The 18,070-nt window shown below is 43.1% G+C and overlaps 1 protein-coding gene across 1 annotated transcript in view; it reads left to right on the forward strand.

The window, feature by feature from the left end:
• RAPGEF3 (Rap guanine nucleotide exchange factor 3) overlaps window positions 1-18,070 on the forward strand; it is an 87,865-nt gene that overhangs the window by 53,294 nt on the left and 16,501 nt on the right. The window contains exons 9-18 of the mRNA XM_032238900.1: window positions 108-184; window positions 2,108-2,254; window positions 3,168-3,283; window positions 5,466-5,554; window positions 8,112-8,190; window positions 11,251-11,401; window positions 13,183-13,265; window positions 13,628-13,667; window positions 16,278-16,359; window positions 17,495-17,641. Coding sequence (XP_032094791.1) covers window positions 108-184; window positions 2,108-2,254; window positions 3,168-3,283; window positions 5,466-5,554; window positions 8,112-8,190; window positions 11,251-11,401; window positions 13,183-13,265; window positions 13,628-13,667; window positions 16,278-16,359; window positions 17,495-17,641 — 1,011 coding nt within the window. The remainder of the gene's footprint in view (window positions 1-107; window positions 185-2,107; window positions 2,255-3,167; window positions 3,284-5,465; window positions 5,555-8,111; window positions 8,191-11,250; window positions 11,402-13,182; window positions 13,266-13,627; window positions 13,668-16,277; window positions 16,360-17,494; window positions 17,642-18,070) is intronic.

The following is an 18,070-nucleotide window of genomic DNA, read 5'->3' on the forward strand; positions in this document are numbered from 1 at the left end:
GTTCATTTATTTCTAAAAAAAGGTTCATTTTTAACTGCCCTATATTTGTCTGTGCTGTAATTTTCTATGTAATTAACATATCGTCCTTTTTTCCCCCTCCTCCATAGTGTTCAGCCAAGGGGACAAGGGCACGTCCTGGTACATCATTTGGAAGGGATCAGTCAATGTTGTTACACATGATAAGGTGTGAACTTTTAATCTCTTTAGGCAACCAATGGGTTGGTTTCAGGATAACTCCAAGAATTCTAGGCATTCAGATACCAGAAGAGAGTGAACTCATTCTGTTTCAGCGTTTCTAGCCCTGTTGCTTGTAGCAATAGCAACAGCACTAAGACTTATATACCGCTTCACGGTGCTTTATAGCCCGCTCTAAGCGGTTTACAGAGTCAGCCTATTGTTTCCAGCAATTTGGGTCTTCATTTTACTGACCTCGGAAGGATGGAAGGCTGAATCAACCTTGAGCCTGGTGAGATTCGAACTGCCAAATTGCAGGCAGCTGGCAGTCAGCAGAAGTAGCCTGCAGTACTGCATTTTAGCCACTGCGTCACCACAGCTCTTGTATTTGCAAACAATTGATGGAATAGCTTTATCTCAAACTTTTTTTTACATGGTTACAAATTCTTCCTTTGTCATGATCTAATGCTTCCCTTGTTAAATAGCATCTCACTTTTCAATAAGCCAGGCATTTTCCACCTGTCTGGGCTGCAACTCCCAAAATTCTCAACAATATTAGAGGGATAGACTCAAGATCACGTGAAGTGTTAATACCACTTTATAATGCCTTGGTAAGGCCACACTTGGAATCCTGCATTCAGTTCTGGTCGCCACGATGTAGAAAAGATGTGGAGACTCTGGAAAGAGTGCAGAGAAGAGCAACAAAGATGATTAGGGGACTGGAGACTAAAACATATGAAGAACGGTTGCAGGAACTGGGTATGTTTAGTTTAAGAGAAAGAAGGACTAGGGGAGACATGATAGCAGTGTTCCAATATCTCAGGGGTTACCACAAAGAAGAGGGAGTCAAACTATTTTCCAAGGCACCTGAGGGTAGAACAAGAAGCAATGGGTGGAAACTAATCAAGGAGAGAAGCAACTTAGAACTGAGGAGAAATTTCCTGACAGTTAGAACAATTAATCAGTGGAACAGCTTGCCTCCAGAAGTTGTGAATGCCCCAGCACTGGGAGTCTTTAAGCTGTTGGATAGCCATTTGTCTGAGATGGTATAGGATTTCCTGCCTAGGCAGGGGGTTGGACTAGAAGACCTCCAAGGTCCCTTCCAACTCTGCTACTGTATTATTGTATATTCATGTTGACTGGGGAAAGTCTGGAATCAAAATGTACCTTTCTGTAAGGTTCCCACATATACATGGCTAATTTAAACATCTGTAATTTTCCTAGACATCACCTCACCTACTCCCCAATTCATAAATCCATGAAAGAATATAAATTGCAAAAAAATTCTGTGTGCCAAAATTTCCCCTCCCTCCCTTGGTAATTTTAGTGCTAAAATGTTTCCACATGAATGAATTTGCCCATTGTAGATCAGCTTCCTATCCTCTTATGTTTACATACAAACATACAGTATGCGTCTACATAGAGAGAGAAATGTGTCTATATATATATATAGAGAGAGAAAGTGTAGGCTACAAAGGTAAGGTGGGAAAATGGCTTGGCTTTTTGTCTTGTGTGCCCACCTCCTATGTATGTTTATATTACTTATCATAAAATGGTGTCACGGAGTACAGTAGCCATATAATAGAAAATAAATATATCTAAGAGGTTAAAGTAGGGTGGAACACTATGTTGCTGAATTAAAAACAGGTTTACCATATCATGTAAGACATCCAGGGGGTGAGTGGGGTGGTGTGCCTTTGCAAGGCAAAATTAATATAATTGTGTGTGCTTAACCTTCTGTCCTTACAACAGCTGCCCTTTCTTCCTGGGCTGTGTTTAATCTGGTTTCCTCCTGGTTAAGTGAGAAATAAGATACAAAAGAACAATTTTGTGGTTTTAGTAGTCAAGTGACCCCTGTAGGGCAACTCAAATTTGTCAAGGTGGTATCTAGACTTTGTGGATAAAATAATCGGCTCATTCACCTGTCCTGCAGGGCTTAGTGTGCACCCTACATGAAGGTGATGACTTTGGCCAGCTGGCACTCGTGAACGATGCCCCCCGTGCTGCCACCATCATCCTTCGTGAAGACAGTTGCCACTTCTTGCGAGTGGACAAAAGGGATTTCAACCGGATTCTCAAGGTAGGCGTGGAAATCCATCATGTTGGAGACTGAAACTGTTGTGTTTGAGCAACATTCAGTATACTTTGTTTGGTGGGAGAAAACTTATGTCTTGTACAAGGAAGTTGAGAGCACTGAAGGATGGAGAGGCAGGTATATAAATAAAGTTCATAGTCTGCTCCAAATTTAAACCATGAAGTGCTTAGACACTTTTCTGTGTTCCATTATTTGGATTTTCACATTGTTCCTCATGGTTGAATCTTTTACAGAGCCCAGTTACCCTTCTCTTTGCTTCAACTTTCCTGCCCTAAATCTATTTCACTTGAATGTATTTATTCCTAGTGGCAATATGTGGCTTTCAAAATGATGGTGAATGCGAATTCTCATGTTTGATGACCTTGACTACTGTAATCAACAGCTGGAAAATCACACATTGCACAATTATCTGCATTGTTGCCTCTCTTTGGATTGGTCTAACGCAAATTGTATACAAACTCCTATATTTTGCCACTGCTTCTGTTACCTTTGATATATATTAATCAGAATCAATTGGAATATTTGAGCAACGATGCAGAGTACCAAATAGAGGGGAGATAGGTATTGTAGATTCCTCCCCCCGTTGTTAAATTCCAACTGTTGCCAGTCTTGATCACACTGATTGTCTGCTTGTGGTACTTGATTGTATATTGCAGACTTCTTGGAAAGAAAAATTCTAGAGTGATTACAAATGTTTCCCTGCTTTGATATTTTAAATTGATCTATTTGGATTTCATGCCTTGTGACAAAATTACAGGAGCCTGGTAGTTAGGCTGCCCAAGCCTTGCATAAGGATATCAAATCTAGTAAAGAATTCAGAAATGGAATGATTTCTTTTCTTTTCTTGGCTAGTGTACGATCGTGTAAGCTAGCATATAATCATTTGTTAACTCTCTAGGATGTTGAAGCTAATACCCTACGGCTGAAGGAACATGGGAAAGTGGTGCTTGTTTTAGAGAAGAATTCACAAGGCAGTAATTCCAGTCACCTTGCCGGGACTCTGGGGAGCAGTAGGTACAGCAATCTGACCCCCTTCATTTCCCTGCCCTTTCCTCTGATGTACCTGCCTCCTCGTTTCCCCCCCCCCCTTTTCTCTTTGATAGAACAGGGAATCTTCCCTTGCAGGCAAACTCTTCTCCTGCACCCCATATGTTTCATAGGGAAGTCATTAATTCCTCGTGAATGTAATGCTTAAATCTCTCTGCTTCAGTAAGATTTATTGTACAAACTGCACAGTTGTAATCTGCATGCTGATTTTGTTTGTGTGTGCACCACTTTAGGTATATATATACAAGGGTGGGTTCTATACAGGTAGTTCTTGACTTATGACTGCAACTGAGTGCAACGTTTATTGGGCTCAATTGCAGAGAAAGTTGTTAAATGACTTTTGCCCCATGTTACATCCTTTCGTGCCACAATTGTAAAGTGAATCTGCAGTTCTTAGGTTGGTAACAGAGTTTTTAAGTGAATCTGGCTTCCCCGTTGAATTTGCACAAAATGTGATTGCATGATCCTGGAATACATGCCGTGCAGTGCAAGGCCAAGGCCAAAGCCAAGGCAAGACCTTGGAGGTCTTCTAGTCCAGCCCCTCTGCTCAAGCAGGAGAACCTATACCAGTGTTTCTCAACCTTGGTAACTTGAAGATGTCCGGACTTCAACTCCCAGAATTCCCCAGCCAGCAAATGCTGGCTGGGGAATTCTGGGAGTTGAAGTCCAGACATCTTCAAGTTACCAAGGTTGAGAAACACTGACCTATACCATCCATCCCAGACAAATGACTGTCCAATCGCTTCTTTAAAACCTCCAGTGAAGGAGCGCTCATGATTTCTGGAGGCAAGATGTTCCACTGGTTAATTTGTCCTCATCGTTAGGAAGTTTCTCCTTAATTCCAGATTGCTTCTCTCTTTGATTAGTTTCCAACCATTGTTTCTTATCCTGCCTTCTGGTGCCTTGGAGAATAATTTGACCCTGTCTTCTTTGTGGCAGCCTCTGTAATACTGGAAAACTGCTATCATGTCGCCCCTAATTCTTCTTTTCTTTAGACTAGCCGGACTCAAATCCTGCAGCCGTTCGTCATACGTTTTAGTCTCCCGACCTTTGAACATCTTAGTTGCTCTTCTCTGAACTTTTTCCAGAGTCTCAAAATCATTTTTGTAGTATGGTGACCAAAACTGGTTGCAGTATTCCAGGTGTGGCCTTAATAGGGTTTTGTAAAGTGGCACTAATACTTCACAGACTCTTGATTCTATTCCTCTGTTTATACAACCCAGGATTACATATTAGTTCTTTTGGCTGCCGCTGCACATTGCTGGCTCATATTCAAATGATCATCCACTAGGACTCTAAGGTCCTTCTCAGTTACTGTTTTCGTAAATATGAATCAGTTGCCAAGCATCTGAATTTTGATCATTTGACCATGGGGATGCTGCAACAGTTGTAAGCGTGAAAATGGTCATAAGTCACATTTTTGGTAGCGTTATAATTTCAAACCATCACTAAATGAATGGTTGTAGATCAAGGACTACCTGTATTTATTTATTACATTTGTTTGCTGTCCATCTCACCACAAGGCGGCTTACTGCTTATAGACTGGAGTAGATAATTACTGTAATCATATGTGGCTAATGCAGGGGTGAAATCTATTTACCTTCGCAAATGTGAGCACACATGCCACCTCCGCACATGCACAGGACCTTTCTTGCATGCGCAGAGCATCAAAAATGGACCTGATGATGTGTGGGCAGGTGGGTGGAGCCTGCTACCAAGAGTGCAAAGGTAAGTAGAACAGTCAGGAGGTGGGGGGAATCTGCTGTGCCATGCAATTTAGATTAGCTAGAAAGCAGGAAATCCTGCTTTCTAGCTAATATAAATTGTGCATCACAGCTGATTGTCGGAAATACTGATTCGTCCGAACTGGTAGCATTTTTTTTACTACCAGTTCGAGCAAACCAGTAGCTTTTTTTACTACTGGTTTGGGCGAACCAGTCTGAACTGGTAGCATTTCACCCCTGGGCTAATATGAGGAAAACCATCATGGCTGCAAATGCAGCCAATCTGTGGGCCTTAAATTTGTCCAGAAAGGCCTTCCAAACTTGATGAGTTGTAGCTATTTGGTAGATGTTAGCTAGGTCTCCTGAGATTGGTTTCCATGATATAATTGCTATTTTGGATCCCAATATCTTGTTCATTTCTTCAGATATTCAGTGATTGCTGGAACCCCTGAAAAAATACTCGATTACCTATTGGAAACCATGCGTTCAGACTCTACCCTTTCTGATCCTGTTGGTGAGTATAAAATAACTTACGTAAAGGAAAAATCTCCAGAACAATTGTTGTTCTATAAGCCAATATAGTGTGAAGTTGAGGATTGCAGGCAGCTAATTTGTCCGTAGCAGAACTGAGAATTATATCCTTGGGATGATTTCAACTTAAATTTTCTAAAGCAGATGTGTACAATGCATAGTTGCACAAAATCTTAAAGCCCCTTCAAATATTGCTATGAATGGTCACTTTTGCTGTATTTCAAAAAGGAAGATTCCTGGGGATGATTATCTGTTTATATTACCTGTAGTCCTTGAGGTACGACCATAATGGAGCCTGGCAATTATGTCAGAATATTCATGAACTGGCAGAGACATGGTAACAAGATCAGCCAATGAATAGGCATGGTAACAGGTCAGCCAATGAGGCTTATTTGGAAACAGAAACTTAAGTAAGAAGTCTGAGCGTGGCTTAGCTGTATTAAGCTTTGAGCTCTGAAATGAAACTAGTCTGGTCTGCTGATCTGAACTGAAATGAAGCTGTTCTCTGCTGTTGGTATTGAATGTATGTATGTACGTACGTACATACATACATACATACATACATACATACATACATACATATATATATATATATATATATATATATATATATATTCTTGTATCTAAAGAAGTTTCTTATTTAAATCAATCCTGCTGAATCAGTTATCCGTGTGTGCTTTCTGGACTTGATTTTTTGCAACGAACGCTGACAAATTACAAGTGTGACTGTTGTGAAGTGCATCATCTTTTTAACTCATTCAATTTTATGACTTTTTTTATGACAGTCATTAAACAAATCTGGTAGCTGTTAAGCAAACCCAATGTTCGCTATGGGATGTTTTTGCCCAAAACTGGCAGTAATTGCTGTAGTTTTGGCCAAAATATAAATTGTGATCATATCACCATGGGGTGCTGCAAAGGATCATAAATGGGGGCCAATTGTCAAGTGCCCAAAATGCATTATGTGACCACAGAGGTGGGGAGGCCGGGATTGTGAGAACTTTGGAACTGGGTGGTAAGTATCTTTTTTTTGGGAGGGGTGGGTCTGTTGTAATTTTGGATAGTCACTAAGTGAACAGTCACAAATCAAGGACTTGTACCTCATTTTAATTAATTTTGTGCAGTTGATTCACCATTTTGAGTTATTTTAACGATGACAGCATGGGCAAAAATAAATATTTGCTATAACTAAATTTAACTTAAATAATTTTAATGGTTACCTGGCTCCACACACTTTTCTTCCTCAACCCATCCATAGTTGGATGTGATCTCTGTCCTTTCCCTTCCCCGGGATGTCACTCATAGGCCAAGAACAGCACTCCTGTTCTAGTTGGGCCAATTCAAAGACCCTGTGCAACTCTGCTGTCTTTTTCTTAATGGCCTCTGTGGAAAGAAGCAAGAGGAAAAAGATGTGGGAAAGCAACCATGTTACCAGAGCCGAGGTGGCGCAGTGGTTAAATGCTGCACTGCAGGCTACTTCAGTTCGGCTGTTCAAATCTCACCAGCTCAGGGTTGACTCAACCTTCCATCCTTCCGAGGTGGGTAAAATGAGGACCCGGATTGTTGTTGGGGGCAATATGCTGACTCTGTAAACCACTTAGAGAGGGCTGAAAGCCCTATGAAGCGGTATATAAGTCTAACTGCTATTGCTATTGCTATTGCTATCCGAAGTAAGAGCCTCGGTGCCGCAGTGGTTAGGGTGCAATACTACAGGCTACTTCTGCTGACTGCCGGCTGCCTGCAATTTGGCAGTTCAAATCTCACCAGGCTCAAGATTGACCCAGCTTTCCATCCATCCGAGAGCAGGGAAATTTCCTCAAGTTGCCTCATGCTATTGATTAATTCTCGAAAAAGTTGATTTCCAATGACAAACCTGCGTGGACCGAACACATCTAGAGGACTTTCAAGTAGCCGACAGCTGTAAATTCTTATGCTTGTTTGTATCCTCTGAAAAGGGGTTTTGCTAGGTCAACCACTGGGATGAAGGGTCCACAAAAGAGCTGTGGTAGCGCAGGGGTTAGAATGCAGTACTGCAGCTAATTCTGCCGAATGCCAGCAGTTCGATCCTGACCGGCTCTGGGTTGACTCAGCCTTCCATCCTTCTGAGGTCGGTAAAATGAGGACCCAGATTGTTGGGGGCAATAGGCTGACTCTGTAAACCGCTTAGAGAGGGCTGTAAAAGCACAATGAAGCAGTATATAAGTCTAAGTGCTATTGCTATTGCTATCCATACTCCCAATAACAATCTATCTGTTTAGGGAATCATACTTTGCCTGGAAGGACCCCCAGCCCATATCACATACAGTAGATGGTCTTTAGACAGGAAGAACATCCTTGGGCTTTATTTTAATAGAGGGAGGGGGCTTGCTTCTTGCTTATCTCATTGGTCAAGTGGTCTGTGGTTGTTCTTGTCTTGGAACATGTATGAGCGTTATCTCAAGACAGAGGAGAGTGCAAATCTTCTATGCTAGCTGGCAGTAGGTTAGAACAATATCTTGCCTAAAAGTCATAATTCACAATGGCTTCTCTCTTCTCTGCAGATACATTTCTGGGAGATTTCCTCCTGACGTACAGTGTGTTCATGCCGACACCACAGCTGTGCCGAACCCTGCTCCAACAATATCCTTCCTGGTTGCCTCTGCCTTGGATCTTAGAGGGATAGTCAGCAAAAGGCTTTCTTTGGAGTGAGATTGCCCTGGGTTGATTTAGCAAAGAGCGTTATAACTCCCTCCATGCATCCTAGATTGTTGCAGTGCAACGGAGGGAAGGGATGGCACTTCTGGAGGGCCAAATGGAAAACATGGCTTCCAGGCCTGACACCGTTAAGATCTTACCTTTATGCCAGGACAATGCTCCTCAACTAAATGCCTACCAAATATATTAAATTACAAACCCCCATGGTTCTCCGTCTGTTGGAGTTCTAAAAGCCACGCCAGGCATATTATAACAAAATAGAGGATCTCTCCAGCAACATCATGTCGATCCTCTTTCATATATTGTTTCTGAGACCCCAGCAGGAGAATTCATTATATCATGTGTATAAACACAGATATGTATAGACTTCCAATATATTTGGGCACACCGGGGGTTGTAACTCTAAATAGATACCTTTCACCCCGGCTCAGCTGATAAGGAGTCGAACTCTGTGGCTTAGTGGTTAACACATCTGCCTAAGATGCAATACAGCACAGGTTCGAATCCCAGTAAGGGTATGGCTAGCTGATGAGAGCTAAATAGCTTGAAATAGATCTATACTAGTCTCCCTTTATTTGTTTATCAGCACAAATACACACACACACACACACACACATATATTTGTGTGTGTGTGTGTGTTGTATTTGTGCTGATAAATATTTATATAAAATATTTATATAAATAAATTATAATTTCCTTGAAGTGTACTTTCTCTAACTTTCCCTGCTGTAAGCATTGAGGATTTTGAGAATATATAACTCTAGGTCACATTTTGCCATTAGGTTGGGGAGTGGGGGTGGGGACACACAACAGTTCTAAGATGTAGCTTCAGTCAAGCTGTCTATCACTAACCTTCTCCACAGTGGTGGGTTTCAATTTTTTTTAGAACCTCTTCCGTAGGTGTGGCCTGCTTTGTGGGATGGCTTGCCGGCCATGTGACCGGGTGGAAGTGGCTTGCCAGCCATGTGACTGAGTGGGAGTGGCTTGGCGGTCATGTGATTGGGTGGGCATGGCCAACTTGTAAAATGTGGTGAAACTCACTTAACAACGGTCTTGCTTAGCAATCAAAATGTTGGCTCAGAAACGCTGGCATTTGAAGCACGCAAGTCTTAAAGCTGTCACGTTACAAGACCCTTGCACCCCTAACTCTTTAGAAAAAAAAACTCCAGGGGTGTTCAAACTTGACAGCTTTAAGACTTGTGGACTTCAACTCCCAGAATTCCTCCTCTCGCTCTTCATCTTGATGATGTGAGGACGGGCGGGGCGAGGGAGCTGGAACCGGTTCTAAACAGCACTGTAGATTTGTAGAACCACTTCTATAGAATAGGTTAGAACTGGCAGGAACCCACCCCAGCTTCTCCAATGCATCGTCTCCCAGGGGTGCTGAATTGCAACCTTCCGTTTTCCACATGGAGGCAGTAGATGAAAAAGCCTTGTCTACAATTTATGGAGGGACTGGTCAGCTTAGGATGGGACCCAGCAACTTAAAGGGCCACTGTTTGACACCTGCTAGCATCTCACTACTGCCACATTTGGAAAACATCCAAAAACACTTGATGGTTGGCTGTATAATATCCCTCAATGTCTTTAATCTCATCTCACACTGGACATTGTGGGCAAGTTAACATGTCAGCTCCATATGCTTTTGAAAGCCTGCTACTCTCAGATACTGCTGCCATGTGAATAAATCAAGTCTCACCTCCCCCCCCCACAACAAACCCTCCATGTCAGGGTTCCAAATAGCATCCAAAAATAAATCAGAGTCCAAGGCAAAGTATTGCTCAAAGTTCCAATTTATTAAGAGAGCCACGTTGGCACATCTGGGGGAACCCGAATCTGAAAGCTTCCAGATTCCCCCCCCCCTGAGTTGAAAGTTTAAGATCTTGCCCCCACACCCACAAGTCCATCACATGGTCCAATCTCCCACTGCCATGCTAGCAGTTCCACCCATCCAATTCCAGTCAGGTGCAGAGGTGCAGAGACAAAGGATGACCTTGGCTTTCTAGAAAGAATTTTGTTATGGCTACATAGCATCTAACTCTGTAGAATCCCTCCTCACATTTTCCCACAATAGGAAAAGGCATAGTAGAATAATAGAAAGTGTGGCAGGCCAAAGATCCAAAAGAAAGCTGCACGCCAGACACTCCCACCCTCAGAACCTGAATGGGATCCATTGCATCATTCTGGGCCTACATCTCATTTTCACATTCAATTTTACAATCACTTATATACTGGATATTTGCTATAAGAAAAGAAATAAAATAAAATAAAAAATAAAAAAGAAAACACGATTCATCATCATTCAGCATAAGACAAAACCCCACCTGACACTTCCAACCTCCATACACCCCATCTTCCCCCTCCAACTTTCCTTTCCTCCCTCTAACACTCCCCTTTCCTACTTCCCTTTCCCCTCAAACCTTCCTTCTTACACCCTCCTTACATTCCCCTCTCACTCCCTCCTTGCTCCTCCCTCTTCTTTCCTTCTACCTCTCCCCTTGGTGTATTCCTTTATTCAACTCTTATTTATTAATATTGAACTATAAAGATAGAAAATAGGAAACAAAATATGATAAAAAGAGAAAGAAAAAAAAAACCAAGGAAAAAAAAATAAAGAAAGAAAAAAAAGAAAAGACAACCGTATACAAGTGCATTCTTCTTCTTATTGAAACTATATTACCACCCACCCCCCCACCCCCCCATAGGTCCCCCTCCCTAGTCCCCCCCGACTTCCCAGGGCCCACACCTGGCATTGTCCTCTGTCAAACCCCTTCTAAAGTATCTTGTGATCCTATGAATTAAAAATAAAAGTAACATAAGAAAAAAATTGATACAAAAAAAATTACAAATTATAAAAAGGAAAAGAAAAGAAAAAAAAAGAAAAAAACTCTTTGTATTAAGCTCAGCCCCCCATCTTTATTAATGTTTAAGCAGTATAAATCATTCTATATATATTTTATTCTCGTCTCCTTGACCTTCATTCACCTTCCATTCGGAACCTTCCGAAGGCTCAGAGCAGGACAAAGCTGCTTATATCCTAAGGAAAAGGCAAAAGATTCTGTGGCTGGTCAACCGGTGGGTGTCCCTGTATGGACGGCTGCTGCAAGCAGAGGCCTGTGCTGTGGCCTTTTTGCAGGTAAGGGGAAGTTGCCAGAAAATTGTCTTTAGGGAGCAATGCGGGGTAGTAGGGCTGGACATAACTGTAGTATAGAAAGAGACAGTGGCCCTAAAAATTGAGGGAGACGGAAGGTTCGAAAATATGAAAAATAAATAAATTAGTGTGGTTCAGGAGGCATGTTTTGCCTGGATGCAGTGCCTGTGAAATACACAATATTTTTTCCCCTCTGAGGTTCATTTGTGGTGGTGGTGGATAGTATCCAATGGTGGGTTTCAAAAATTGTTCGAACCTACTCTGTGGGTGTGGCCTCCTTTGTGGGAGTTGTTTGCCGCCCATGTGACTGGATGGGAGTGGCTTGCCGCCCAAGTGACCGGATATGAAGATGCTGACGAAACTTGTCAGAATCACCTTAAATTACCTCACACACAGCACTGGCATGCATAAGAATATGATGTAAACTTGCTTTTTAAAAGGCATCTTTGGTTTGCGTTAAAACAACTTCAACACACGCAATGTTCTGATTGCACCACAAACGCAGTAGTCATCCTTACCTTTCACAGAGGCACTGAGTTTATAAATAGGAGCATGATAGTGTAGAATAATCATATCCAAGGACCAGTGGTGGGTTTCAAAAATTTTTGGAACCTCTTCTGTAGGTGTGGCCTGCTTCCCGGGTCCACTGGTGGAACCTCTTCTAACCGGTTCGGTAGATTTGACGAACCGGTTCTACCGAATAGGTGCGAACTGGTAGGAACCCACCTCTGGTAGTATCATTACAGTTTGTGCATAGTCAGCCAGATGTTTAGACTGGATTTGGCACCTTTGTCCACCTATCGAGCCTTTCCCAAGGATCTGGGATAGGCAGATTTAGATTATTTGATGGTATTAAAGATATTGTCACAGGATGTAAGCAGTTCCAACTAGGTCTGCCTTTGGCAATTGACGGATGGTAATTTTGTCAAAGGTGATAGTGTTCAAGTTGTTTTGGATGCTGATGCTGATGCTTGGTTACAGTCAGGGACATGTTTAGACTGGATTTGGTATTTTTACCTACCTGTCAAGTTCTTCCCAAGTAATGTAATGCGTTGGCATGGTATATGCATGGATCCAAGCAGCGTGGCATTTGTAATTGACAGTTGGAAATTTTATCAATGTGCAGATTCTCTAAATGCCATCCAAGATTTTTCCATAAGGCATCCAATGTGCTGATAATCAATGAGACCACTACAGCTGGCTTATGCCATAATCTCTTAACAACAGTATTCAGAGCTTGATATTGTGTGATCTCCAATTCTTTGTTTTCTATTCTATTATCCATGGTATTGCCACATCAATTGCCCACACTTTCTTCTTTCCAACCACAGTTAAGTCTGGTGGGTTGTGTGTCAAGATTATATCAATTTGCATTCAGAAATCCCACAATTATTATTACTGCATGCTACCCTTCTCCAGCTCTGGGTGTTGGCTGGGAGAACCCATACCTACCCAGGCATTCCCATAGCACATACTGTACATGCATGCATTCATGCAAAACCTCACTTTCCCCAGCAATTTTTGCAGCTGAGATTATTGGAAGGCTGAAGTACCTAATCTCTCTCCTAATTTTACTCCTGTTGCCACCACAACTTTATACTGTAAAATGGGCTAATGTGTCCCACATGTGTATTTTTTTTTTACATGTCATATTGGTTGTCTAGCATTCTTCTCCCTTATTGTGGACTTGGAAATCTGACTTGCTCCTCTCTAAGATAGCCTGCCTTGCTGCTTGTGCTAATCAGTTTTGGCCAATATCTTTGCAGAACATGTCAGAATGTGCAACTCAAGATGCTCGCTTGGGCCCCCTGCTTCGAGAACAAATGCAGGATCGCCGGAGAAATAGAGTGTGAGTCTCCTACATCGTCTCAAACTGCCTAATTGTTTGTGTGCTGTTAGAAAAAAGAGCCTAGTCATAAGTAGGATGATCGTGGCAAAAAGCCCAATTTTCTGGGAAGTCTGAACACAGGTATGGAGCAGACGTCAAGTTAAACAATTGCGGTCAACTGTTTGCATAACAACGCAGACCTGTTGATATATACTTGGAATTAAAGAACTGTAACAGAGAACTGTAGAACAATTGAACGAGTGGTTTGTTGGGGTACTTGAATTCTTGCAGTTTTAGTGCTGTTGCTGTGTTTTCTCAAAAACAAAGCCTCTGGCAGTCTGAGTAACTGTTGTGATCTGACATGGACTTTTCTCTTTGAATAGCATAGAAAATGGCAACAACTGTGCATCCCCAAAGCTACAGGTAATTTTTTTTGCCTCTAACAAGAGGTTCTTCAATTATTTTCTAATCCTTTAGCGCAGGGGTGTGGAACTCACTCAAGGCCCACTGCCCACATCCAGCAGTTAGATCTGGCCCGCGGGGCCACCGTGAAAACAGCGAAGGAACGGCCCATGGTGTGTCTGCCAGTGAAAATGGAACTCGGGAGGGCGTTGCACAGCCCACCTGTTTTCAGCTGTGACGGCCTCCTGCAACCGTCTGCCAGTGAAAACAGAGCACAGAAGAGCCACACACAGTCCTCCCGAGCTCCATTTTTGCTGGCAGAGTGCTGGGGCCACCACAGGCGCCCCTGACACAAGTGACATCGAGCTGGCCACACCCACCCTGGCCACGCCTCCCTGCTCCCCAAGGTCAAACACAACCTTGATGCGGCCCTCAATGAAATCGAGTTTGAAACCTCTGCTTTATCACTAGTTGCAGATGACATTCCCAAGTAGACAAGCTTAATTTTGCTTAATTACTTTCACTGACTTTTTTGGGGGTGGAAGTAAAGCAGAATTCAAGAAGGGAAGTACCTTTGGATCTGCTACACGTGGTTATGCTTTCCCTTCCATTTTATGGCACAAAACCCATCTTTTCATTGTGACATAATACTACTATTCAGGGTCATTCTTCCTTCCTCTCCCTTCCTCTTCACACCTTATCATAGAGTTACTAAAGGAAAAGGAGACCAGGATAGATTCATCCCACTTTCTCTTTAGAGAAAATGAGACATGCAGAAGCGACTCAACATTTTCTCTCCCAACCAGTGGTGGGATTCAAATAATTTAACAAGCGGTTCTCTGCCCTAATGACTATCTGGGTAGGTGGAGTTCAGTGGTCATGTGACTGGGTGGGCTTGGCTAACTCAAGGTCACTCAGGTCGATGGGCGCTTCACCTTAGCTGTTACAATGTAATAAGGGTTAACTGGAGAGGCAGTTTCTGTAAGCAGGGCAATAAAGATTCGGCTAGAAACAACACCAGAATGTTTCCTTCCTGCCTTCCTTGCAGGATTAGCCCTGTAAATTGGAAAAAAACAAAAGGAGATTTCTTCCAACAATCGGTTCTCTGAACTACTTAGAAAGTTACCAACCGGTTCTCCCAAATAGGTGTGAACTGGCTGAATCCCACCACTGCTCCCAACCCTCTTCCCAAGCTAGGTTTTGTAAGCTGAATTACATGGCTTAATCCTGGTATAAGGAACATGTATGCTACATTTTCAAAACATATTTTATCTTGCTAATTAAAGTGAGAGAATTTAAAAAAATTGTTCTTAGCCATTGTAAACCCTGTTTTATAGCCCATCACTTTAATTTCTATTATTTTCATCCAACAGAATGTATGTATTTGTTAGCCTATGACCAGGATGGCGAACTTATGGCACTCGTGCCACAGGTGGTACGCGGAGCCATTTGTCAGGGCAGGTGTTGCCCTGTCAGCTGGCCAGTGTGCATGTGCGCACTGGCCAGCTGACTTCAGCCTCTTTTTGAGGCCATTTTTCACCCTCCCCAGGCTCCAGAGGCTTTATAGTCACTTCCGGTTTGTCCGTAGGGCCGTTTTATGCCCTCCGGAGCCTTCAGGGAAGCCTCCTGAAGGTCCCTGAAGGCTCTGGAGGGCTAAAACCGGCCCTACAAGCAAACTGGAAGTAAGTTCCCAAACTTCCGAGAAGGTCCTGAAGCCTCCGGAGGGCCTCTGAGGGGCGGTGGGGGAGGCTGTTTTCACCCTCCCCAGGCTCCTATAAAGCCTCTGGAAAAAAGCGAAAAAAGCATGCAAAAAAATGGGGGAGGAGTGCTGGTCATGTGTGCATGCGCCCTGGGGTCATGCATTGCATTATGGGTGCAGCATGCCCGCGCATGACCCCCCTGTGCTCCCCCCGCTTTTGGCACATGAGCCAAAAAAAGGTTCACCATCACTGGCCTATGACTAAAAACGTGCATTTCTAGGAAACCTGAATTTTCTTCATATAGCTAGATAGAGAAAGATTGGGAGAGGAAGAAAGGCTTACAGGTAGTCCTTGACTTATAACAGTCCATTTAGTGACCTTTCAAAGTTACAATGGCACTGAAAAAAAGTGATTTATGATCATTTTTCACACTTAACGACCCTTGAGGCATCCCCATGGTCACATAATCAAAATTCAGGCGCTTGGCCACTGACCCATATTTACGACGGTTGCAGTGTCTTAGGATCATGCGATCTCCTTTTGCGACCTTCTGATAAGCGAAGTCAATGGGGAGGTCAGATTCACTTAACAACCGTGTTCCTAACTTAACCACTGCAGTGATGGACTTAACTGTGGCAAGAAAGGTCATAAAAAATGGGGCAAAACTCACTTAACAAATGTTTCGCTTAGCAACAGAAATGTTGGGCTCAATTGTGGTCGTAAGTCAAGGACTATATGTATTTTTGGACACTCACATTTGCATTAAGTATTTTTACGGGACCCATGTGTGCAATTGATCTCCTGTTTAACAGGAGCCTCCTGTTAAATTTTAGTGCGCATTGGCCGTAAGCATCCACTCGTATTGGGCTATGATTTCCTGCACAGTATGAATTCTTTTCTTTTCTGTCTCTTCTCCTTTTTCCATTCCCAGGTCAGGAATGCTGTGAACTGGTTTGCCGTCCAAGAAGAACCTTTTCTGAACAGCAGTTACACCATCAGAATGAAGGACAAAGGTCATCATGATTTCCCTGCTTAGGATTCAAACTAGTCTGCTTTGCCTTTGATTTTTCATTGCGTAATCAGAACAATTATTAGCGTGCCAAGATATGGGAGCTTGGCTCTGGGCAATGATGACAAGGTTTTGATTATTTCATTTATTCATTTATTTATTCATTCATTTATTTATTTATTATTTATTTATTTATTTATTTATTTATTTATTATTTATGGAATTTATATTGCCGCCTATTCGCACATGGCGACTCAAGGCATCTTAGAGAATATAAAATCTCATATAAAAACAATAAAACTAATAAAAGTGTCATATAATAAATTAATATAATAAAATCACCCCCGCCCCGGAAACAGCACCTCACATGAGCCATTTAATGGGCTCCATCCCACTTTGGGTTCCCAGGTCTTCAGCGCCTGTCAAGAGTATGAGAGTGGGGGGCCATTCTAATCTGGGGTGGGATGATGTTCCCAAGAGAGGGAGCCACCACGGAGAAGTCCCTTCTTCCCTACACCACCAGGTGTATCTCCCTAGGGGATGGGATCCACAACATTCCCGGCTTTCATGCTCTGATGGGTTGGGTAGAGGTGACTGGCAAGAGACAGTCCCTGAAATAACCTGGTCCCAAGCCATGAAGGGCTTTAAAGTTGACAACCAGCGCCTTGAATTGCACCCGGAAGCAAATCGGCAAGCAATGCAGCTCCCTCAGGATTAACTTGATGGGTTATGCCAGTTACGGCTAACCTTTTTTTAGCTCGGGTACACACATATGTGATGTGCATGCATGCATGAAACCCCCCCCACCACCACGTTTTGGGCCTCTCGGGTCTCACTGAAGCCTCTGGAGTCTGGAAACGGCCTGTAGGTAGGCCGAGTAGGCCTGTTTTTTGCCCTCCCTAGGCTTTGGAGGCTCTCCTGAAGCCTGGGGAGGGTGAAAACAGCCTCCCCCGGCCCTCCAGAGGGCTTCCGGAGGCTGAAAAACAATTGGCCAGTGTGCTCTTGCACACTGCAGCTGATCTAGGGCAACGGCTTGCGTGCCCTAAGTGATGGCTCCATGTGCCACCATGTGCCATCATGGGGTTTGGGTATATTCTATATCTAAGGAATAGCAAATACTATTTCCTCTTCCTCTATAGTGTCATATGACATATACAGGCCCGACTATTCCTGCCTTACCAGACTGTTACAGGTGAATGCCTCAGTTCAGGAAATCGTTGCATCATTAGTAGACTGCCAGGACTGGAACAAAGACTGGATCCTAGTCAAGGTCAATTCAGCAGGAGGTGAGTCCACTGTAACCTTTTAGGTACTGTTTCCCTGGGATGATAATGAGGCCATGCTAGCTTTGCAGGAATTGCCTGGAGATGTCAATCATGCAAATAGCAACAGCACTTAGACTTAGATACCGCTTCACAGTGCTTTTACAGCCCTCTCTAAGCGGTTTACAGAGTCAGCCTATTGCCCCCAACAATCTGGGTCCTCATTTTACCCACCTCGGAAGGATGGAAGGTTGAGTCAACCTTGAGCCGGTTAGGATCGAACTGCCGGCATTCGGCAGAATTAGCTGCAGTACTTCATTCTAACCCCTGCGCCACCACAGCTCTTTTGTTGAGCCTTCACTCCAGTGATCGACCTGGCAAAACCCCTTTTCTGAGGATACGAACAAGCATAAGAATTTACAGCTGTCGGCGACTTGAAAATCCTCTAAATGT

The sequence above is a fragment of the Thamnophis elegans genome, chromosome 2 (genome assembly GCF_009769535.1).
Source record: "Thamnophis elegans isolate rThaEle1 chromosome 2, rThaEle1.pri, whole genome shotgun sequence".
Classification (NCBI taxonomy): Eukaryota; Metazoa; Chordata; class Lepidosauria; order Squamata; family Colubridae; genus Thamnophis; species Thamnophis elegans.